This window comes from Musa acuminata, chromosome BXJ2-9 (genome assembly GCF_036884655.1).
Source record: "Musa acuminata AAA Group cultivar baxijiao chromosome BXJ2-9, Cavendish_Baxijiao_AAA, whole genome shotgun sequence".
Lineage (NCBI taxonomy): Eukaryota > Viridiplantae > Streptophyta > Magnoliopsida > Zingiberales > Musaceae > Musa > Musa acuminata.
The window spans coordinates 46,007,215-46,031,675 of record NC_088346.1 but is presented as its reverse complement, the minus strand read 5'-3'; the positions used below and the strand labels follow the sequence as shown (position 1 = coordinate 46,031,675).

The 24,461-nt window shown below is 35.0% G+C and overlaps 3 protein-coding genes and 1 long non-coding RNA gene across 4 annotated transcripts; 3 read left to right on the top strand and 1 right to left on the bottom strand.

Annotated features, from left to right (window-relative positions):
• Positions 1-988: 988 nt before the first annotated feature.
• Positions 989-20,436, top strand: LOC135623639 (jacalin-related lectin 3-like). Its single transcript, XM_065126828.1, has 3 exons — positions 989-1,050; positions 19,714-19,932; positions 20,059-20,436. The coding sequence occupies exons 1-3, from the start codon at positions 1,048-1,050 to the stop codon at positions 20,302-20,304; spliced, it is 468 nt and encodes a 155-aa protein (XP_064982900.1). The 5' UTR covers positions 989-1,047; the 3' UTR covers positions 20,305-20,436.
• Positions 4,238-5,127, top strand: LOC135622222 (jacalin-related lectin 3-like). Its single transcript, XM_065123867.1, has 3 exons — positions 4,238-4,271; positions 4,341-4,562; positions 4,664-5,127. The coding sequence occupies exons 2-3, from the start codon at positions 4,425-4,427 to the stop codon at positions 4,907-4,909; spliced, it is 384 nt and encodes a 127-aa protein (XP_064979939.1). The 5' UTR covers positions 4,238-4,271; positions 4,341-4,424; the 3' UTR covers positions 4,910-5,127.
• Positions 15,391-16,399, bottom strand: LOC135621969 (uncharacterized). Its single transcript, XR_010490977.1, has 3 exons — positions 16,256-16,399; positions 15,891-16,109; positions 15,391-15,776 (listed from the first exon to the last, which is right to left on the bottom strand). It is a non-coding gene; the product is annotated as an uncharacterized LOC135621969 (long non-coding RNA).
• Positions 20,437-21,846: 1,410 nt separating the features above from the next.
• LOC135622088 (jacalin-related lectin 35-like) lies at positions 21,847-22,423 on the top strand. The gene is made up of 2 exons (XM_065123728.1): positions 21,847-22,101; positions 22,178-22,423. The coding sequence occupies exons 1-2, from the start codon at positions 21,847-21,849 to the stop codon at positions 22,421-22,423; spliced, it is 501 nt and encodes a 166-aa protein (XP_064979800.1).
• The last annotated feature ends 2,038 nt before the right edge of the window (positions 22,424-24,461 follow it).

Here is a 24,461-nt window from a genome sequence, read left to right as displayed (position 1 = left end):
ACTTAAAAAAAAGTTCTTTCTTTATTATTCTCATACCATTGTTGTGATATTTAAGAAGATACAAAAAAATATAAACTAAAATCTTGATTCAAATATAGCAAAACTATTGGCACAATTATGTATCTCCATGGACAAGTATAGGATTGGTAACAATTAGTTTAAATTTAACTTACATTACTATTCAAAACTTGAACTTTCCAACCATAAGTCTGTTGCAAAATTATGAATAATGGTATGATCATTCGAAGGAATCATTAATTTTAGATATAAGATAAATATACTAATGTGGTGAACGAGAATGGATCTTCTACAATGTCAAATTTCACTTGTTTGGCTTGGAAGATTAAGCCAATACTATTATTTTTCTGGTCTTTTAATTAAATATGACCGAAGCCCAATAGTCCACGAGACAAACATAAATTCATATTGAATGACTAGAAGAGTATTATTCTTAAAAGTTCTTTAATCAAAATAAAATAGCAAAATACTCCCAGGAGTCTTCTGATCAGCATGCAGTGGAAAATGATCATTCCTATTTGTTTTGTCCAGTCTGAATTCAAAGGTAAGAAGGCGGTGTTATGATATCGCACAATCATGTTTGAACCGATAAGATTTCTACAATGAAAAGGAAGGAAAGAAGAAGAAAAAAAGAGAGACTGCTTGATGTTAATACACGTAGAAGATAGGATCATTCGTATACAGATTTAATGCAAGTCATTCGTATTATAAACGAAGATAAGCATGGATTGAGCTGAACTTGGAAGTCATATTTTAAGTAATCCAACAGGCTTAACTAGTATTCACATTTTCCAAACCAATAAATGGTCAATATGAATCCAATGCTTAAACATTGACTTGGAAGCCGTACCGGTACTTCTTCTTTCAGTATTGTTGTTACAAGTTCCATTCATACATAAATATCGGACAACTTCATGCACCTTTTGGTTCTATAAATATCCCCCCATCCATACTCTCTCTCCCTATCGAGTCGAGTGTGTTTGCATATCATCCGGTGTGAGAGGAGTTCCTTCATTCATAAGCTCGCTGATGGTGAGAGAGACGGCTATATAGATACTCTGCCTCCACCGAAAGAATATAGCTTTGCTTCCTTTAGATGGAGGCCTATCTATTATGTAGTACTGCAGTTTCTATTCAAACCATATCAAGACGGCCGCGCATGCCCGAGGGGGCGTCCCCAAATGTCCATGCGACAACGTGTCTCGTTGGGCCATGGAACCTGCAGACAAAATCACTGGCATCAGCATTGGCGCAGCTTCATGCGTAAACTCCATTAAGATAACCTTCGACATCGACGGAACCACTCGCGTAACTCCCAGATATGGAGGCCCCGGCGGTGAACTATTCCAGGCATGCCTCTCCGACCTCCATCCATCCATCCATCCATGCATCTATTATTTTGCCTTCCCCTCCCTCCTTCTAATACCTGCTATGAAATATATAAGTCGCTAAATCTATCATCGCTCTAATTGCCTCGCAGTTTACTCTCATGCAAGATGAATTCCTCACCTCCGTTTCTGGGTATGTCAAACACGACTGTTCTGAATTTCCATGTGTATCTCAACTCACGTTTACCACCAATCTTGCAAAGACATACGGTCCATATGGAGGTGGGGGTGGAACCTTTTTCGAAGTCAACGTAGAATATGACGAGATTAAGGGCTTCTTTGGTCATGCAACTGAAGAGTATCTCACTGCATTTGGAGTCTACGTGATGCTGGCTTAGCCAACCCTTGTGTGCCATGATGAATAAGGATGCCAATGTCTGTTGCAGGCATCTATGTTTGAGTTTAGTGTGTGTTTGAGTAGTGTGAAATAAAGTCTATCTTCTGTCACTACTAATAATATGATGCATCTCATTGATAATATTTTTGACTTTTGAACACATCGTAGGCCCATCCGATAATAATAAGTCTAACTCTACATGCCAACTTCCAAGTCACCCTATTGTAAACACGAGGGAAATCCTTGTGCTTCACTAACTTATATGATCTAATATCTGCAAATATGTGCCGTAATAGACCAAATAGATTGTTTTGACCCCTATGCTCCCAACCAACCAAACAAGACACTTCACAGCTTGTATAATTTGTATCTTAAAAAATCATCAAAGAAACATGGATAACCATAATCTAAGAGGGTCATGGACGTGCATCAACAATCCCTTAACATGACAATGGAACCTTCAATAACTCAACTAAAGCTCTAATAACTCAACAAATCCTTTTAACATACTAATTCGTAGGTAGATCTAGTATTGCGATTTTGTGCCACTCCCTCCGAGTCCACTTGATTGTTATTATTCATGATGAAATTTCACATCAGATTTAAATAATGATTTTGGATAGACTTTCATGAAATTTCAAATATTGACTTTAGATAGGCTCTCAAGTCAGATTTAAAGGACCATGGAGCATAATTATTATTGTTATTATTGATTTTTTTGTTTCCATAGTGTTATCTGGCCAAAATTTAAATTTTTTTACTGTCATGTTCGTATAAAAATAAGGGTGATATATTTAGTTATCAGTAATTCTAAGTACCAAAACAAAAAAAGGAGAAACAAAGTGGACTGATGTGAGATATTAATGTGGACTGATCATCTGCACAGTCAAATTTCAGCTTGGCTCGGAAGATTAAACTCATAGTTTTGTTGGTCTTACAATTGAATATGACCCGAGCCCGATGGTCTTTTAATTAAATGCATAATGAACATTTTGTTATGGAACATTAGAATATTATTCTTACTGGTCCTTTAATAAAAATAAGAAAAAGCAAAATACCCCTGGGAGTCATCTCCGATTCAATTCGATCACGCAAACACCATCAGCGAAATGTCTTCATGATCTATATGTCTCTATGATCTACATTTCTAAGGACTTGATATTATTAAAATATTATATATTTTTTCTTATCTATTTTTAATCACGTGAATCAACCATTGAAAGATTATAGATTTTCTCTCATCTCTATTTTATTCATAATTCATTGTTTATAACGATCTTATGAAAGATGAGAAGAAAGAAGAAGATGATATAGTTTTTCTTATAAATTGACATCATCCTATTCTTCAGATTCAATGATGATGCACCTACAAATCAGTTAACAACTTTACATGACATTAAAAAGTATGTATGGTATATTTGATCTATCATTATTTAATTTTAATTTTTGACATTGAAATTTTTTGTAGAACAGTAGTATAGTCAGGATTTTTATTTTTACAATGAAAACTCTAATTAAAAAAAAGAAACTAACATTCCTCGGAACCATGCATATCTCTCTCTCTCTCTCTCTCTCTATATATATATATATATATATATATACTGAACAACTAAGACATTAAATTGAACTCCAATATCACGAAGAATTTTAAATATACTTGAGTCCTTAACTAATATTAAAAACAGATTTATTTTTCCCCACATGTGTCTAATGATCTAAGACGGGATATTTGCTACCTAATCTGAAGGCAAGAGAGCAAATTCTATTAAGTATTTAGTCACTCTTGCACAGCCCACAGCGTATTCTCTTGCATATGCATGACGACTATCCAGAAGGCTATGAAGAAACTTTCCTAGTGGCATGGTTTTCTCAGTTTTCAAGCTAAAAAGAGTGTGCTAATTAATTCTAATTTAAATGCTACCCCTCTTCATTCTCTAAGGTTAAGGTTGCCCAACTAATTCTATTAACGTACACATTAGGAGTTTACACCAAACTTAATTCTCCATTAACTGATCACAGAAAGGGACTGCATTTAATTGCTTGACATAAAAGCCAGACTAGAATATTATTTTTGTGATATGGGATACATATATGCCCATCCGATTGATCGGTCATGGATTCAAATCTGGATGCATTCAATATGTCCCATGTTGGTCGCATAGAGAGGATAATCGAGTTGGTGTACATGCATGCATGGATTCATGCATGGAAGGATGGATTGCAGCGTGCATGCATGAAGAATGACCATGAAGTTTTAAAGAATGACTTGGGATGGAGCTGGACTTTGAAGTCATATATTAATTTTAGATTAAGATGTCATCCACACATGAATAAGAGTAATGTGTCCATCGAATATCTACTCGATTTAAATTAAATATTGACTGCCAGCTTTAGTCTGAATTAAAAGTCTCGATCATTTCACCTTCGATCGACGTTGAACAACCTCACCTTGATTCTATAAACACTCCCACTCGCTCTCGCCCAGTGTGTGCATATCATCTGGTGCGAGAGGAGGTCGCTTCAGAATCGTGAGAGCGAGAGAGCTTCGTATATTTGGTTTGCTTCCTTTGGTTTGTGATGGATGCATGGTGTTGCAGGCTTCAAACGTGATCAAGACGGCGGCGCATGCTCGAGGATGGGGCGGCCGCAAATGTCCATGCGATAGCGAGTCTTACTGGGGCATGGAACCTGCTGACAAAATCACAGGCATTAGCGTTGGCGCCGCTTCATGCGTAAACTCCATTAAGATAACCTTCGAGATAGACGGCACCACTCGCGTAACTCCCAGATATGGAGGCTCCGACGGTGAACCTTTCCAGGCATGCCTCTCCAACATCAATCGCTGTACTTTCTAATTAGGCTGCCACCTGCTAACAGATACACTATAGCTAAGAGTATCATTGTTCTAATTGTCTTGCAGATTACTCTCATGCAAGATGAATACCTCACCTCCGTTTCTGGGTATGTCAAACACATCTGTTCGGACCTTCCTTGCATATCTCAACTCATGTTTGGCACCAATCTTGGAAGGACACATGGTCCATATGGAGGTGGGGGTGGAACCTTTTTCCAAGTAAACGTAGAATATGACGACATCAAAGGCTTCTTTGGATATGCAACTACTGAGCATCTCACTGTATTTGGAGTCTACATGATGCCGGCTTAGCAAACCCTCGTGGAGGGTGCTTACTATCCATCTCTGTGTATGTGGTGATGAATGAGGATGCCATCGTCTATTACTGACATCTACGTCATATCGTTGGAGTAATATCAAATAAAAAAGTCTACCTTGATGCATGTGTCACTTTCATACGTGTCTCTGCCAGTAAAATTATGTGTCTATGTGATTTTTAAATATAGCATATATTGAATTTTTATTTTATATCTTTCCAAAACCAAGTAGATAATCATCATTTTATTTATTATTTATAAATATTTATAATAATTTATTTATTCATCAAATTATAAGTAAAAAAGTAAACATAGTGATGTTAATTTCGAGAATCATCCAAGTAGTCGGTAGAGAAATACCCACTCTCTATTAGAATTCGATTTAATACTAGAGGAAGGTTACCTTGAAAATCAAAAATAAAGAAATTCAATTGAGTAGAAACCCTAAAAGTTAACGCAAAATGAATACGTGATTAAAATTTAATCATCTCATTAGTGTATATCAAATATCTGAAGAAGTACTCTCCCAACAGCAGATCGAAGGGAATCGCCCTACCTGCCCTTGGCAAGGTAATAATATAATGTCACACTGGTCATACTTATATCGGGATGAAATAACATATTTAAAATATCTCTTTTAAAAATTATCAATATCAAATAATATAAATTAGTACTCAATTGACTTGAACCTTAGTTTAATCGATTTAATTGAACTCGATTTACTAGAACCGATCTCTAATCCTCATTTAACTGGTCTGTAACCATATTAAACTAGTATAATTTAGACTAGATTAGGTTTAATTTAGGTTAAACTAACTTGAATAAGTTAATCAATTCAGAATCACCCAGAATCAATTTAGACTAATCAAGCTTAGTTTAGTTCAATTAATATTTGGCTCAAATTCAATAATAATATTGGGCTAGACTAGACCAACCCATATACTAGTCATGTACATTACACATGACTGGGCATACATCACACCAAGCTGGCTCAGCCTTAGCCCATGGACTAGTTATGTGCATTGCACGTAACTGCCCATGATGGTTGAACTGGGTTAGCCTACAGGCTAGGGCTTGACCCCTAGGTTGGGCCTGGCTAATAGGTTGGGCCTGGCCAGTGGGTTGTGACTAACCTATGGGTTGTGCCTAGCTTATAAGCAATTTTAATCCAATTTCATACCACAGCGTATATTCATTAATAATTATATAAATAAAAACATAATAACATATTAAAAGATAGATTGAGAGATAAGCTTTAAAATAAGAAAATAATCTTATAAATTTAAATAGAAATCATACTTTCAACACATGTATAATTTCAATATATTCTAGTCAAATAAATTTTAAATTATTCAGAATAGTATATTTTAATTTTTAAATCAAAGAATATAAAAATTTTTAGATAACATATTTTAATCCAAATAAAATTAAAGATAAACTATAATACTAAGAAATATTATATATTTAATACATAAAGTATGTAAATTTTTAACATGTTTAAATCTAAAAATAAAAATTATAAGTAGGGGTCAAAGAACATTATAAAAATTGCAGCTAATAGATTTTAATATAATAATAAATTTTTTTGACATTTAACGAATTAATAAATATTTTTAAACTATAAATTTTTTAATATTTAAATAATCAAAATAAAAATTAAAACTTTTATTTTTAAGAAAGGTAGGGAAACCTATTTCTCGTTCGGTGTAACTCCTTTAAATAGGAGAGAAATGAGAAATGAATGAAAGAAATCCCTCTTAGGAGGAGATTAGCTTCTATTAAAGATAATTTATTTTAATTTTTATATTTATTTAATATGAATTATTTCTATTTAGTATACTAATAAATATGATATCACCCTATTTAGAATACTTAATAGTTATTTCTTAATTCACAATAAAAATAAGAAAATAGATTAAGATTTTCTAAATTACAATGACAAGTAAAGAAAAAGATTAATTCCTAACTTAACTATTTGATTTGATTACATTTCTCTCCTCCTATAGGAAATTTGGTCCCCAAATTTAGCATATCTTCTTCTCTTTCCCACATTGCCTCTTAGTCTGAATGGTATTGCCAGCAAATCTTTACCAAATGTATAATTTTATTCTTTAGAACATGTTCTTTCCTTTCCAAGATCTAGGTTGATTGTTCTCTAAAAGTGACATCATCTCTTAATTGTAGAGGTTGATAAGATATGATATGTGATGGATCCCTGATATATCTCCGATACATGGAATACATCATGCATACTAGCCAAAGCCAGGGGCAATGTCAATCTATATACCATAGGCTCGACCTTTTATAAGATCTCAAATGAGCCAATAAATATTGGACTAATTTCCCCCTTTGTCCAAACCTCATAACTCCCTTAGTTGGCGACACTTTTAAGAAGACGTGCTCACCCACTTCGAACTCTAAATCTCTTTGCTTTCGATTTGTATAACTTTTTTAATGGCTTTGAGCTGTTAATAATCTTTGACATTTAATTCGAATATTATTAGCAATTTTTTGAATTAATTGAGGTTCCAAAAGCTTCTAGTCTCCTATCTCATCCCAATAGACAAGTGATATGCACTTTCTTCCATTAAGAGCTTCAAATGGAGCCATTTATATACTAGAGTGATAACTACTATTGTACGAAAACTTAATTAGGTGTAAGTAAATATCCCAACTCCTACTAAAGTCCAAAGCATATGCTCTTAAGAGAACTTCAAGAGTTTGTATTGTCCTTTCAGATTGACCATTAGTTTAGGGGTAAAAAGCTGTACTAAACTTTAACTGCATGCCCAAAGATTTTTGTAAACTTCCTTAAAACTTAGAGGTGAACCTTGGATCTCTATCTGAGATAATGCTAACTAGCACTCCATGATATCAAATAATCTCCTTAATATATAAGCTTGCTAGTTTATCCAATGAATACTTCTTGTTAACAGGGAGGAAGTGAGTAGATTTAATAAGTCTATCTAATACTACACAAATTCCGTCATAACCTTTCGTAGTCTTGGGTAATCCTATCACAAAATCCATAGTGACTAGCTCCTACTTACATTCAGGAATTGAATTCCTTTGTAATTTTCTCACAAGTACTCGATGTTCTACCTTCACCTGCTGGCATATCAGATATTTAGAAACAAACTCTGCTATATCTCTCTTCATATCATGCTACTAGTAGTTTTGGTGTAAATCTCGATACATCTTAGTAGTCCTAGGATGGATATTAAATTTTGATCTGTGTGCCTCCTCCAATAATTGTATCTTTATTGTATGACTTTCGGGAATACAAAGACGATTATAGAATGTACTAGAATCATCTTCGGTTTAGAGGAATTCGAGTCTAGATCCTTAAGTTATATCCTTAACTATCATATGGAGATATGCATCTTCCTTCTGATTTTCTTTAACGTTTTCTACTAAATGATCGTGCCATCAGACATGCAAGAAAATCTTTATTTGTCTCCGATAAAAGTTTAAGTTTTATTTGTCTCCGATAAAAGTTTAAGTTTTAAGTCTGCCAACTCTATTACCATTGAATTCCTTTGAATATTCATATAAGCTATGAGACTAAAAGTATTTCTGCTTAAGGCATCATCAATTACATTAGCCTTCCCAGGATGATAGTTGATATTAAAATCATAATTCTTTAGAAAGTCCAACCATCTTCTTTGTCTCATATTTAAATTTTTTTATATGAAAATATATTTGAGACTCTTATAATCTATGAAGATTTCAAAAGTTTATCCATAGAGATAATGTATCTAAATTTTTAATGTGAAAATGATAGCTGCTAGCTCTAAGTAATGAATCTTCTCCCTATTTGGTGGCAATGCAAGTAGGTCTTAAGGAAAAATATATATCAACTTCGTTTGGTCTAAACCATTGACCATAATCCTTAAATTGAAATTGATAATAATACACTCATCGGACCCTTATAAGTCAATCTTAATCTTGCCCACTTTCAATGTGGGACTAATCAGGTGTGTTATAGAAAATCTCGTACAACGGGGGATGCTCTTTAATATTGGCTTCTTAGATTCTTCTCCAGAAATGAAGGTCAAGTACTCCTGACATCCTTTCAGTAATAGTTGGGTAGCACTTAAGGTTGAAATAATAGAAGGGAACTTTTCTTGAATCTAAGTGAACTTGAAAGATGGTTGATCTAGGGGTAAGAAAGTAATAGTATTCCGGAAACAATCGACACTTGCATGGTATGCTGAAAGCTACTCCATACCCAAGATAGCATCGAAATCTTGAAATTCTAGTAGAGTAAGATCTACTAGCAAATCGTGACTTTCAATAGTAATAACATAGTTTCTATATATATGATCAACTATCAAAGAGTTTCCAACTAGTGTTACTACCATTAATGCATTACTCATTATCTCACAATTTCTATGCAATTTCATAGCAAAATGGAGTGATATAAAAGAATACGTAGAATCAGAATCTATAAGCCCATATGTTGGCATACCACTAAGTGTGATGATACTTTTAATAATAGATCTCGAGGCTTCAGCATCTTGATGAGTCAATGTGTAGAATCTTGCCTGTCCTCCCTCTCTGGGTCCTAGTTGTTGTTGTCCAGCTATTTAGGGTGGAGCTCGGCGTTAATGTTGCTTCAGAGGGTAGTCCTTCGACATGTGCCCCGGTTGTTGACAATAAATACATACATGTTGTCCTATGAGGCATGAGGTGGAAACATAATTTGTCTTCCCATAGAAATAGCATCTTAAAGTGACTTGATTACTAGGAGCTCCTACTTGTTGATGCCTAAACTGTTTGTCTTTGCCTTTCTTCGAGGGTCCAAAATGTGATCCCCCATACACAAATGGTGTACTACTAAAAGGTTGCTTTCGATCTTTTGCTTGTTGTAGTTTATTATCTAATTTCGCCACCACCAGAGCTCGATTTAACACTTCATCATATGTTAGTAAAATTAGTACTGTAATGAACTTTCTAATTGATGATCGAAGTCTTCTCTCAAAATGACGAGCTCTTTGATTTTCATTGAAAGCAATATGTGAAGAGAACTGGGCCAACTCACTGAAATAATGATGATATTCTATTACGATTCTACTTCCCTGATGGATGCTAAGAAACTCTAGTTGTTTCTCAAAGCAAATCGAATCAGGAAAGAACTATTCATAAAATGCATCTTTAAACTGCTCCCAAGTCACCACATTACCTCTCGCCTCTAGCATCCTCTATTTTGAGGTCTACAAAGTGTTTATATTCCCTTCCAAAATGAAAGAAGCGAAAGGCACCTTTTGATTTTCCCTACATTCAATAGCTTCGAATGTCTTCTTCACTTGACGAATCCAACATTCAACAAAGATTAGATCTAGTTTGCTCACAAAAACTGGTGGTTCCAATCTCTAAGGTATTATTTTTACCCCGTGGAATTCCATCTCGCTTGTCCTAACGCTCAAATTATCCTCTAATAGCATTAAGTTCTCCGTATATATCATTTAGAGCATTGACGGGTGTTGGGGCATAAGGTGCATTCTGCGAAGTCGAAGAAGTTGGTATATAATCAGTGGCAGGTGTATGTGAAAACTAGGTTTGCTCTACAATGCGTAGAACTTCCAAGTTATTGTTTGTTCGAACACCTCTCCAAGTGCGTAGACTAATAGAATTATGACCATAAGCACCCCGATTGATAGGACCACCCGGAATTGGCTCTATTACTCTTATAATAAGTTAAAAATAATCATCAGTTAGAGTCAATCAAGGGACCTAATATACCTAGAAGCCCTAGACTATGCTTTGACACTATAAAAAGATGTCACATCCTGTATTCTTTTTTTTATATCTTTCCATACGTTCAAAGCCAAGTAGATAAATAATACTTTATTCATCATTTATAAACATTTATTATAATTTATTTATTTATCAAATCATAAGTAGAAAAGTAAACATAGTGATGTTAACTTCAAGAATTATCCAAGTGGCTCCACTTAGCGGTAGAGGAAGGTCTGTTCTCCATTGGAATATGATTTAGTACTAGAGGGAGGCTACTCTGGAAATCAAAAACAAAGAAAATTTAGTAATACTGAGTAGGAATCCCAAAAGTCAACTCAAAATGAATACATGATCAAAATTCAATAATCCTATTGGCATATATTAAATATCCAAAGGTGCACTCCCTCAACAATGGATGGAGAGACTTTATCCTACGGGATGAGTTTGTATTTTTCTAACAGCGGATGTATGCAAACTCATATCATACTCCAAACAGGGGATGGAGTGGTGTCCCTCACCTGCCAAAGTAGGGACATGTTCATCTCAATAGCAGATAAAGGAACCGTCCAACTATCACGTCTAACGACTTGCTAATCCCCAAAGAGAATCGCCCTACCAGCCCTTGATAGGGTAATAACATAATCTCACACTAGTCATATCTATATCGGGATGAAATAATAATTTAAAATATCTCGTTTAAATATCATCGATATCAAATAATACAAATTAACCCTCAATTGTCTTGAACATTAGTTCAATCAATCTAATTGAACTCGATTTACTAGAACTAACTGAACCAATTGCCAATTCTCATTTAACTAGTCTGGAACCACCCTAGACTAGTATAATTTGGACTAGATTAGGTTCAATTTATGTTAAACTAACTTGAATAAAATAATCAATTTGGAATCACCCTAAATATTGATTGCATTAAACATTTATTATAATTTATTTATTTATTCAATTTAGGCTCAAATCCAACAATAATATTAGGCTAGATTGGGTCAATCTATATACTGGTCATGTACATTACACATGAATAGGCATGCATCACACTAGGCTGGCCCAGCCTTAGCCTATGGGTTGGTCATGTGCGTCACACGTGACCACCCATGATGGTTGGGCTGGGTTACCCTACGAGCCAAGGCCTGACCCTTGGGTTGGGCCTAGCTTACGAGTTGGGCCTGGTCTATTGATTGGGCTTGGCTAGCGGGCTGTGGCCTAACCTACGGGTTGGGTCTAGCCTATGAGCAATTTCAATCGAATTTATATCTAATTTTATGCCACAACATATATTAATTGACAATTATATAAACAAAAACATAATAACACATTAAAAAAAAGATTGAGAGATAAAACTTTAATGCAAAGAAATAACCTTATAAATTCAAATAGAAATCATACTTTCAACACATATAATAATTTTAACATATTTTAGTTAAATAAATTTTAAATCATTCCGAATAACACATTTTAATTTTCAGATCAAAGAATATTAAAAATTTTAGATAATATATTTTAATCTAATAAAAAATTTAATTTAAATAAGATTAAAGGTAAACTATAATGTTAAGAAATATCTTATATTTAATACAGAAAACATGTAAATTTTTAACATGTTTAAATTAAAAATAAAAATCATAAGCATAAGTAAAAAACATTATAAAAACTTTTGTTGATAGATTTTAAGACAATAATAAAAAATTTTGACATTTAAAGAATTGATAAATTTTTTAAAACTTTCAACATTTAAAGAATCAAAATAAAAATAAAAACTTTTATTTTTAAGAAAGGTAGGGAAATCTACCTCTCGTCAACAGGGTATAACCCTTCGTTTCTTCCGCTGTTAGGCTCGGCTAAGCGAAGAACGAATGAAAGAAATTCCTTCCTTAAGTAGGAGGAGGTGAGCCCCCATTAAATTTTTTTAATTTTTATATTTATTTAATATAAATTATTTCTATTTAATATACTAATAAATATAATATAACTCTATTTGGAATGCTTAATAGATACTTTTAATTCATAAGAACAAACAAGAAAATAGATTAAGATTTTTTAAATTACAATGACAAGGAAAAAGATTAGTTCCTAACTTAACTATTTGATTTGATTACATATATTGTATTTCAAGTGCCACGCAACTGAAAGAGAAATGAAAGTTCTAACCATAGTCAACCGGTTAGTTAGAACATATATTGATTGTATTTCCAATAATAAGTGCCAAATTCCTTGCAATAAGACAGTCATCATCATCATCAGATTGGATCTTGATCTTACAAGCTTATTTACAACCTCCCATAGATTCTCTTGAAGTTAACTCTATCAGATCCCAAGTGTGAGTTTTGGTGGATGCATCATGTTCTTCCTCCATATCCTTTTGGTGAGAACGATTAGGGAAAGCCTCAGGGAAAGAGCAAAGTTTAAATGAAACGGCAAGAACAAAATATTTTTAACTGAGTTGAATGTTCACATGCCTTTTCACAACGATAAAGAACACTGATATGAGAATTTGTCTTGAAAGGAGCCGTAGTTGGACTATCGAATTGATGGGTGTCACTAAGGATAGATTGAAGATTGAAGTAGTCGAAAGAATCACATACTCTTTCATGAACTTTTTTTGGTGCCAATTCGAATGGGGCAGTAGAAAATTTTGGAACCAACATTGAGTCTCGATGTCTATGGAAGCTGTCGACTAAATCATAGGTATCAATACCACCACTGCCTCGTGTTAATTCCATCAACTAAAAATAGTATTCATTTATTTATTTTTCTTTGTTATTCTCATACTGTTGTTGTAATGATATTTAAGAAGATAAAAAAATATCAACTAAAATATTAATTCAAATATAAGAAAACTATTGGCATAATCATGTATATATATATATGTACATGTAACAATTGGCCCAAATTCAAACTTCGATTACTACTCCTCGAAACTAGAACTTTCCAACAACATTCAAGTCTGTCGAAAAATTGTGGATGTGGGAATGGATCATCTACAAAGTCAAATTTCACAAGTTTGGCTTGGAAGATTAAGCTCATTGTATTGCTTTCTGGTCTTGGGAGACAAACATAAATGCATAATGAAAGAGTAGAAGAGTATTATTCTTACTAGTTCTTTAATAAAAATAAAATAGTAAAAGACTCCAGGGAGTCTTCTGATCAGCTTGAATTCATAATGAAATCCACATTGGTTCTTATATATCAATGCCTCTCATCGCCTTCTCTCTCTTTCCAGTTCTCTCTCTTCAAAACCATGGAAATCCACAGTGATAAGAGAAAGAGAGATTTGGATTAAAACTATCATGTAGTGATAATATTTCTATTGACTTGGAAGTCATATTTTAAGTAATCCAACAGACTGAACTATAAATGGTCAATATGAATCCAATGCTTAAATTTTTAGGATAAGATAGAGTTTTCATTGCAAAAATAAATTTCAATGTCAAAAATTAAAATTAAATAATGATAGATCAAATATACGATACATACTTTTCAATGTCATGTAAAGTTTTTATCTGATTTGTAGGTGCATCAGCAATAAATTCGAAAAATATGATGATGCCAATTTATAAGAAAAAGTATATCTTCTTCTTCTTCTTTTTTCTCATCTTTCATAAGATCGTTATAAACAATGAATTATGAATAAAATAGAGACAGAGAGAAAATCTATAATCTTTCAATGATTGATTCACGTGATTATAAATAAATAAAAGAAAATATATAATATTTTAATAATATCAGGTCCTTAGAAATATAAATCATAGGGACATATAGATCATGAAGACATTTCACTTATGGTGTTTGCGCGATAGAATTGAAGCTGAGATGACTCCCGGGAGTCTTTTGCTTTTTCTTATTTTTATTAAAGGACCAGTAAGAATAATATTCTAATCTTCCATAACAAAATGTTCATTATGCATTTAATTAAAAGACCATCGGGCTCGGGTCATATTCAATTGTAAGACCAGCAAACCTATGAGTTTAATCTTCCCAGCCAAGCTGAAATTTGACTGTGCCGATGATCAGTCCACATTAATATCTCACATCAGTCCACTTTGTTTCTCCTTCTTTGTTTTGGAACTTAGAATTACTGATAACTAAATATATCACCCTTATTCACATCTTCATGTAGTTTTAGAAGATGTGAATAATAACAATAATAGTTATGCTCCATGGTCCTTTAATCTGACTTGAGAGCCTGTCTAAAGTCAATATTTGAAATTTCATGAGAACCTATCCAAAATCATTATTTAAATCTGACATGAAATTTCATCGTGAATAATAACAATCAATCGATTAAACAAGCAAGTGGACTCGGAGGGAGTGGCACAAAATCGCAATACTAGATCTACCTACGAATTAGCACGTTAAAAGGATTTGTTGAGTTATTAGAGCTTTAGTTGAGTTATTGAAGGTTCCATTGTCATATTAAGGGATTGTTGATGCACGTCCAAGACCCTCTTAGATTATGGTTATCCATGTTTCTTTGATGATTTTTTGAGATACAAATTGTACAAGCTGTGAAGTGTCTTGTTTGGTTGGTTGGGAGCATAGGGGTCAAAACAATCTATTTGGTCTATTACGGCACATATTTGCAGATATTAGATCATATAAGTTAGTGAAGCACAAGAATTTCCCTCGTGTTTACAATAGGGTGACTTGGAAGTTGGCATGTAGAGTTAGACTTATTATTATCGGATGGGCCTACGATGTGTTCAAAAGTCAAAAATATTATCAATGAGATGCATCATATTATTAGTAGTGACAGAAGATAGACTTTATTTCACACTACTCAAACACACACTAAACTCAAACATAGATGCCTGCAACAGACATTGGCATCCTTATTCATCATGGCACACAAGGGTTGGCTAAGCCAGCATCACGTAGACTCCAAATGCAGTGAGATACTCTTCAGTTGCATGACCAAAGAAGCCCTTAATCTCGTCATATTCTACGTTGACTTCGAAAAAGGTTCCACCCCCACCTCCATATGGACCGTATGTCTTTGCAAGATTGGTGGTAAACGTGAGTTGAGATACACATGGAAATTCAGAACAGTCGTGTTTGACATACCCAGAAACGGAGGTGAGGTATTCATCTTGCATCAGACTAAACTGCGAGGCAATTAGAGCGATGATAGATTTAGCGACTTATATATTTCATAGCAGGTATTAGAAGGAGGGAGGGGAAGGCAAAAGAATAGATGCATGGAGGTTGGAGAGGCATGCCTGGAATAGTTCACCGCCGGGGCCTCCATATCTGGGAGTCACGCGAGTGGTTCCGTCGATGTCGAAGGTTATCTTAATGGAGTTTACGCATGAAGCTGCGCCAATGCTGATGCCAGTGATTTTGTCTGCAGGTTCCATGGCCCAACGAGACTCGTTGCCGCATGGACATTTGGGGACGCCCCCTCGGGCATGCGCGGCCGTCTTGATCTGGTTGGAAGCCTGCACCACCATGCATCATCCATCACAAACCACATAGAGTTAGAATAGAAACTGCAGTACTACATAATAGATAGGCCTCCCTCTAAAGGAAGCAAAGCTATATTCTTTCGGTGGAGGCAGAGTATCTATATAGCGTCTCTTCTCACCATCAGCGAGCTTATGAAGGAAGGAACTCCTCTCACACCGGATGATATGCAAACCCACTTGACTCGATGGGGAGAGAGAGGATGGATGGGGGGGTATTTATAGAACCAAAAGGTGCATGAAGTTGTCCAATATTTATGTATGAATGGAACTTGTAACAACAATACAGAAAGAAAGAAACAGTAAGGGTACCGCTTCCAAGTCATTGTTTTACTTAAACCGAGAGGATCGAGTTCTTTGCTGTTTTCTTCTTTTTAGTCAGGTTTATGTGTGGATAACATCGTCAATAACCTAAAAATTTAAGCATTGGATTCATATTGACCATTTATAGTTAAGTCTGTTGGATTACTTAAAATATGACTTCCAAGTCAATAGAAATATTATCACTCCATGCTGATCTTCGATTAATCCAAATCTCTCTTTCTCTTATCACTGTGGTTTTGGTTTTGAGGAGAGAGAACTGGAAAGAGTTTTCCATGGTTTTAAAAATTTAAGAACCAATGTGGATTTCACTATTAATTCAAGCTGATCAGAAGACTCCCGGGAGTCTTTTACTATTTTATTTTTATTAAAGAACTAGTAAGAATAATACTCTTCTAGTCTTTCGTTATGAATTTATGTTTGTCTCCGTAGATCATTCGGCTTCGGTCATATTTAATTAAAAGATCAGAAAAGCAATACTATGAGCTTAATCTTCCAAGCCAAACTAGTGAAATTTGACATCGTAGATGATCCATTACCGTTCACCACATTAGTATTGTTTCTGAAAATAATGAATCCTTCAAATGATCATACTATTATTTCATACTTTTTTTAACATACTTACTGTTGGAAAGTTCAAGTTTCAGAGTAGTTATGTAAGTTGAATTTAATCCGATTGTTACCGATCATATACATGTCGATAGAGATACATGATTATGCCAATGGTTTTACTATATTTGAATCAAGATTTTAGTTTATATTTTTTTGTATCTTCTTAAATACCACAACAATAGTATGAGAACAACAAAGAAAGATTTTTAAAAAAAGTTTTATCTTTTTACCTATTATTTTTATATTTTTATCAATAAAATTGACAACATTAGGATATATTGACTTAGATGTTTTACTTTTATAATTATAGAGATTTTAATATAAAATTTTGAAATCTAGATACACAAAATCATTATTTAAGACTTCATGCAAGAATAATACTCTTCTAGTCTTTTGCATTTATGTTTGTCGGCTTTGGTCATATTTAATTAAAAGACCAGCAAAGCAAACTAGTGAAATTGGACATATTATATGATCCATTCCCATCCAACAAACTATTACATCTATCTTGCACCTGAAAATAATGTATCCTTCAAATTGGACTGTTGGAAAGTCCAAGTTTGAGTAGTAATAAAAGTTGAATTTAAACTAATTATTACCAATTTACATGGAGATGCATGATTATACCAATAGTTTTGCTATATTTAAATCAATATTTTAGTTTATATTTTTTTATCTTGTTAAATATCACAACAACAGTATGAGAATAATAATTTTTTTTATTTTTACTTTTGTATCTATTATTTTCATATTTTCGTTAGAAAAATCGATGATGTTACGGTAAATGGACCTAGATCTTTCACTTTCGAGATTTTAATATTAATCTATAATTATTTTGAAAAAAATTGATAGTCAATATTTAATTTAAATCGAGTGGATATTCAATAGATACATGGATGATATCTTAATATAAAAACCAAACTTTCCTACTGGGGTTATTAAAATTAACCATTTACTTTGTTGAAAGAATTATGCATCAAAATTCCATTCTAATCCTGCTGAGGTTATTCAATAGATACATAAGATAAACCATTTACTTTTTTTGAAAGAATTTCATACTAATCCTGCTGGGATTATTAAAATTAATATGACATCAAAGTCATTATTTAATTATGCATAAAAGAATAATACTCTTCTAGTCTTTCATTATGCATTTATGTTTGTCTCCTACGCCATTGGGCTTCGTTCATATTTAATTAAAAGACAGCAAAGCAATACTATGAGCTTAATCTTCGACATTGAAGATGATCCATTCCCATCTACCACACTATTACATCTATCTGGTATATGAAAATAATGTATCCTTCATTGGAAAGTTCAAGTTTCGAGTAATGGAAGTTAAATTTAAATCAATTATCTTAATGTTATCGATTTTACGGATGAAAATATAAAAATAATAGATAAAAAGATAAAAATTAAAAAATCTTTCTTTGTTGTTCTCATACTGTTGTTGCGATATTTAATAAGATACAAAAAAATATAAACTAAAATCTTGATTCAAATATAGTAAAACTATTGGCATAATCATGTATCTCTATCCGATCAGCAACAATTGGTTTAAATTCAACTTCTATTACTACTGGAAACTTAAAATTTTCAACAGTAAGTCTGTTAAAAAAGTATGAAATAATGAATTCATTGTTTTTAGATACAAGATAGATATACTAATGTGTGGTGAATGGGAATGGATCATCTAAAATGTCAAATTTCAATAGTTTGGCTTGGAGTCTGTTAAAAAAGTATGAAATAATAGATTCAATATTTACAGATACAAGATAGATATACTAATGTGTGGTGAATGGAAATGGATCATCTACAATGTCAAATTTCACTAGTTTGGCTTGGAAGATTAAGCCCACAGTATTGCTATTATGGTATTTTAATTAAATATGACCGAAGCCCATTGGTCTACGAGACAAACATAAATTCATAATGAAAGACTAGAAGAGTATTATTCGTAAAAGTTCTTTAATCAAAATAAAATAGTAAAATACTCCCGGGAGTCTTCTGATCAGCATGCAGTGGAAAATGATCAGCCCTATTTGTTTTGTCCAGTTTGAATTCAAAGGTAAGAAGGCGGTGTTAAGATATCGCACGGTCATGTTTGAACCGAAAAGGAAGGAAAGAAAAAGAAGAAAAGAGAGACTGCTTGATGTTAATACACGTAGAAGATAGGATCATTCGTATAAAGATTTAATGCAAACCATTCGTATTATAAACGAAGATGAGCATGGAGTGATAATATTTCTACCGACTTTGGATTGAGATTGACTACTTGGAAGTCATATTTTAAGTAATCCAACCTATAAATGGTCAATATGAATCCAATGCTTTAAGTAATACAAGTTCCATTCATACATAAATATTGGACAACTTGATGCACCTTTTGGTTCTATAAATACCCCCCTATCCATCCATCCTCTCTCCCCCCATCGAGTCGACTGTGTTTGCATATCATCCGGTGTGAGAGGAGTTCCTTCCTTCCTTCATAAGCTCGCTGATGATGAGAGAGACGCTATGTAGATATTCTGCATCCACCGAAGGAATATAGCTTTGCTTCCTTTAGATGGAGGCCTATCTATTATGTAGTACTGCAGTTTCTATTCTACTCTATGTGGTTTGTGATGGATGATGCATGGTGGTGCAGGCTTCAAACCATATCAAGACGGCCGCGCATGCCCGAGGGGGCGTCCGCAAATGTCCATGCGACAACGAGTCTCGTTGGGCCATGGAACCTGCAGACAAAATCACTGGCATCAGCATTGGCGCTGCTTCATGCGTAAACTCCATTAAGATAACCTTCGACATCGACGGAACCACTCGCGTAACTCCCAGATATGGAGGCCCCGGCGGTGAACTATTCCAGGCATGCCTCTCCGACCTCCATCCATCCATCCATGCATCTATTATTTTGCCTTCCCCTCCCTCCTACTAATACCTGCTATCAAATATATAAATCGCTAAATGTATCATCGCTCTAATTGCCTTGCAGTTTACTCTCATGCAAGATGAATACCTCACCTCCGTTTCTGGGTATGTCAAATACGACTGTTCTGAATTTCCATGCGTCTCTCAGCTCACGTTTACCACCAATCTTGGAAAGACATACGGTCCATATGGAGGTGGGGGTGGAACCTTTTTTGAAGTCAACGTAGAATATGACGAGATTAAGGGCTTCTTCGGACAAGCAACTACAGAGTATCTCACTGCATTTGGAGTCTACGTGATGCTGGCTTAGCCAACCAATGTGTGCCATGATGAATAAGGATGCCAATGTCTGTTACTGGCATCTATGTTTGAGTTGGATGTGTGTTTGAGTAGTGTGAAATAAAGTCTATCTTATTAATACTATGATGTGTCTCATTGTTGATATTTGTGACTTTTCAACACATCATTCGCCCATCAGGAAATAATAAGTCGAATTTACCATGCTCACTTCTAAGTCATCCTATTATAAATTCACAAACTTATATGATATAACATCTCCATAGTCGTACCTTAATAGAGCAATATCATAAACACTCAATTGAAGTTGCCATGACATTATCACAAAAGTAAATTTGATAAATCAAGTTCGATAGGATTACTTAAGTTTATAATAAAAAGAATCCCTCCCATCAATGTCATATCTTAAGAAATCATATCATAATAAAACAACGATTATTAAAAAAATATTTAATTAGATTTTAAATCTTTAAAAAAATATTTTACACATGCACATGAATTTTATAAAATAGGTAAATAAGTCTAATAAACATAATAATACCATATTAAGTCTAACTGCTAATGTGTGTCATAGCGATCGTTTATCATAAATGTCAAACTTTCTTCTATATATCATAATGTTATTAGTCCTTCCTATTGCAGTAAAAAAATCTTCTATAATTTATCTATTTATGACAATTCTATTATAAATATTCAATCATAATATGTATATACATAAATGTAAATAAGATAACAGAAATAAATAATTTTAATTATAAAATTAAGAATGTCAATTATAATGTCCACTAAAACATATATTATCATATCTTTTACAGGTTATTCATAATCCCAATCATAAGAATATATTCTTTACAATTATTTAGACTATAAATTCTAAGTGAATGAATTAGAAATCAATATAATGAAACTTAAAACTCAAATTGACACAAACTTAATTCTCCATTAACTGATCATAGAAAGGGACTGTATTTAATTGCTTGACATAAAAGCCAGGCTACAATATTATTTTGTGATATGGGATACATATATGCCGTTCCGATCGATCATGGATTCAAATCTTGATGCATTCAATATGTCCTTGCATAGAGTGGATAATCGAGTTGGTGTACAAGCATGAATTCATGCATGGAAGGATGGATTGCAGCGTGCACGCATGAAGAAAGACCATGAAGTTTTAAATAATGACTTGGGATGGAGCTGGACTTTGAAGTCATATTAATTTTAGATTAAGATGTCATCCACACATGAATAAGAGTAATGTGTCCATCCAATATCCACTCGGTCTAAATGAAATATTGACTACCAGCTTTAGTCTGAATTAGAAGTCTCGATCATTTCACCTTCGATCGACGTTGAACAACCTCACCTTGATTCTATAAACACTCCCACTCGCTCTCGCCCCAGTGTGTGCATATCATCCGGTGCGAGAGGAGCTCGCTTCAGAATGGTGAGAGCGAGAGAGAGCTCCGTATATTTGGTTTGCTTCCTTTGCAGGGAAGCCTAAGTAGTACACATTGCAGTTTCTATTCTACTCTATTTGGTTTGTGATGGATGCATGGTGGTGCAGGCTTCAAACGTGATCAAGACGGCGGCGCAAGCTCGAGGATGGGGCTTCCGCAAATGTCCATGCGATAGCGAGTCTCGTTGGGGCATGGAACCTGCTGACAAAATCACAGGCATTAGCGTTGGCGCCGCTTCATGCGTAAACTCCATTAAGATAACCTTCGAGATAGACGGCACCACTCGCGTAACTCATATGGAGGCTCCGACGGTGAACTATTCCAGGCATGCCTCTCCAACTTCAATCGATGTACTTTCTAATCAGGCTGCCACCTGATAACAGATACACTATAGCTAAGTGTATCATTGTTCTAATTGCCTTGCAGATTACTCTCATGCAAGATGAATACCTCACCTCTGTTTCTGGGTATGTCAAACACATCTGTTCGGACCTTCCTTGCATATCTCAACTCATGTTTGGCACCAATCTTGGAAGGACACATGGTCCATATGGAGGTGGGGGTGGAACCTTTTTCGAAGTAAACGTAGAATATGACGACATCAAAGGCTTCTTTGGATTTGCAACTACCGAGCATCTCACTGTATTTGGAGTCTACGTGATGCTGGCTTAGCAAACCCGCTTGGAGGGTGCTTACTATCCATCTCTATGTATGTGATGATGAATGAGGATGCCATCGTCTGTTACTGACATCTACGTCATATCGTTGGAGTAATGTCAAATAAAAAAGTCTACCTTCATGCATGTGTCACTTTCATACGTGTCTCTACTAGTGAAACTATGTGTCATTGGTATCATTTGTGAATTTTAATTAGAGCATATATTGTATTTCAAGTGCCACGCAGCTGAAAGAGAAATAAAAGTTCTTGAGAGAGATTTCCGTTGATAACAAAGAGTTTGATAACATAGAGAGTTCTTCAACTGCATAGCACTCTGCTCAGTTAAAGAAAATTTCTCTTTCACCATTTATAAATAGACTTGGAATATGCTTTTCTCTTTACCTTTACAATTTCATTCTTCATCTCTCATTTTATCATGGTATTAGAGCAGTGAGAAAAGCGAAGCTTCGCCCCTACCTCTGGCCAGTGACCAACGCTCTACATTCTCAAGAGGCTCCGCGGTCAATCCTCATCTTCCTCACTATGGTAGTCTTCGCTGATCTGTCATTAGTCAGCGGACTTGAGGAGAACAAAGGGGACGCCTGTGCCCTCAACAATTTGCATGTCAGGACTCAGTGGTCCGGCGCGCTCTCCTTCGCGTATACGTACCGTCGTGCCACGCATAGCACCACGTGGATCACCACTGCGTGCACAAACTCAAGCCACCGTAGTCACCCACCTCTCACCTCCCACCTTCCACCACCACCAGCGCCCCATCACTGAACCTCTGCTCCAGACTTACTCTGCTTCCGTGCGCTGGACCATCAGGCAGCCCTCTTTGTGGACCTGGTCGCCATAACTCTCTCACTGGGTACCATTGACTAGCTCCTAGCTCTCTCCCTCCGGTGACTTCGCCTTCGGATTCTACCCCACCGACTCCCAAAGCCGTCGTCTGGTTCACCAACCGCTGGCCTCGACAAGCAGCATTTGGAACCTTTCCACGCTGCTTGCTGCATCATTGCCCAGATTCCTAACTACTGATCTGCTGCACAAAGATCTGCAGCTGTCTTGCACAAAGCTAATCTCTTCCTTCAAAGACCTCATTTGCCAACAATCTACCTCAGGTGACACGGATCTGCACCACCACTTCTGCTTCCCTGATCATTGAGGTTGTTGCAAACTTTTACCTACTCACATATTGGTACATATCTTCCATATGTCCTCATCATCTACCTCTAATGCTCCGGTTATTGTTCTCGCAGGGAACCATAATACTTTCCCACATACAAACTTATTTCCATCAATGCAGCAACCCTCATCCCGTTCAAATTATCCAAAGGTGGCAACTACGCATCCTGGTGTGCTCAATTCTCTAATCTTCTATTTGGCTATGATCTTCTAGGCTATGTCGATAGCTCTCTTCGTTGTCCACCAGCGATACTCAACATTTTAGGTGCACCTAGTCTAGTATCAAATCTGGACCACAAACTATGGTTACGCCAGGATCGTCTCATCCTTCAAGCAATTCAAGCCTCGGTCACTGGATCCCTCGGCCCACTCATTTCTTCATGCGACACTACTATCGAAGCTTGGTGCAAGTTGCAAACCACCCTGGCCAATCGTTCCCGCACTCATATGCTTAGTCTCTTATCCAATCTTATGAAGATAAAACAAGAGGGAAGTACTATTGCTGATTATCTACACAATATAAATATCATCATCAATAACTTGGCCTTGATAGGTCATTCTCTTAATGATGAAGAAGTTGCAGTCCATATCCCCATATCCTCAATGGCTTATGAGATGAGTACAAGGAATTAGCAGTAGTAATACGGGCATGTGATTCACTAGTATCCTTCGAAGAACTCTACGACAAGCTAACTGACTTTGAGATATGTCTAAAGCGCGATGACAAACAACCAGGACCATCCATCACAGCTCAAGTCAATCATAAATCTACGAGGAGGAGCAATCCATATAACAAGACTATCAACAAAGGTTTGACCAAGATGTCTTTTGAACCTATGAGCTTCAACCAAACCATCCCTCCTC

Coding starts and splice junctions, on each gene's coding strand:
- LOC135623639 (XM_065126828.1), top strand. Junction 19,933..20,058: donor CCGGCGGTGAACTATTCCAG/GCATGCCTCTCC, acceptor ATTGCCTTGCAG/TTTACTCTCATGCAAGATGA.
- LOC135622222 (XM_065123867.1), top strand. CDS start 4,425: ATGGAACCTGCTGACAAAATCACAGGCATTAGCGTTGGCGCCGCTTCA. Junction 4,563..4,663: donor CCGACGGTGAACCTTTCCAG/GCATGCCTCTCC, acceptor ATTGTCTTGCAG/ATTACTCTCATGCAAGATGA.
- LOC135622088 (XM_065123728.1), top strand. CDS start 21,847: ATGGTGGTGCAGGCTTCAAACGTGATCAAGACGGCGGCGCAAGCTCGA. Junction 22,102..22,177: donor CCTCTCCAACTTCAATCGAT/GTACTTTCTAAT, acceptor ATTGCCTTGCAG/ATTACTCTCATGCAAGATGA.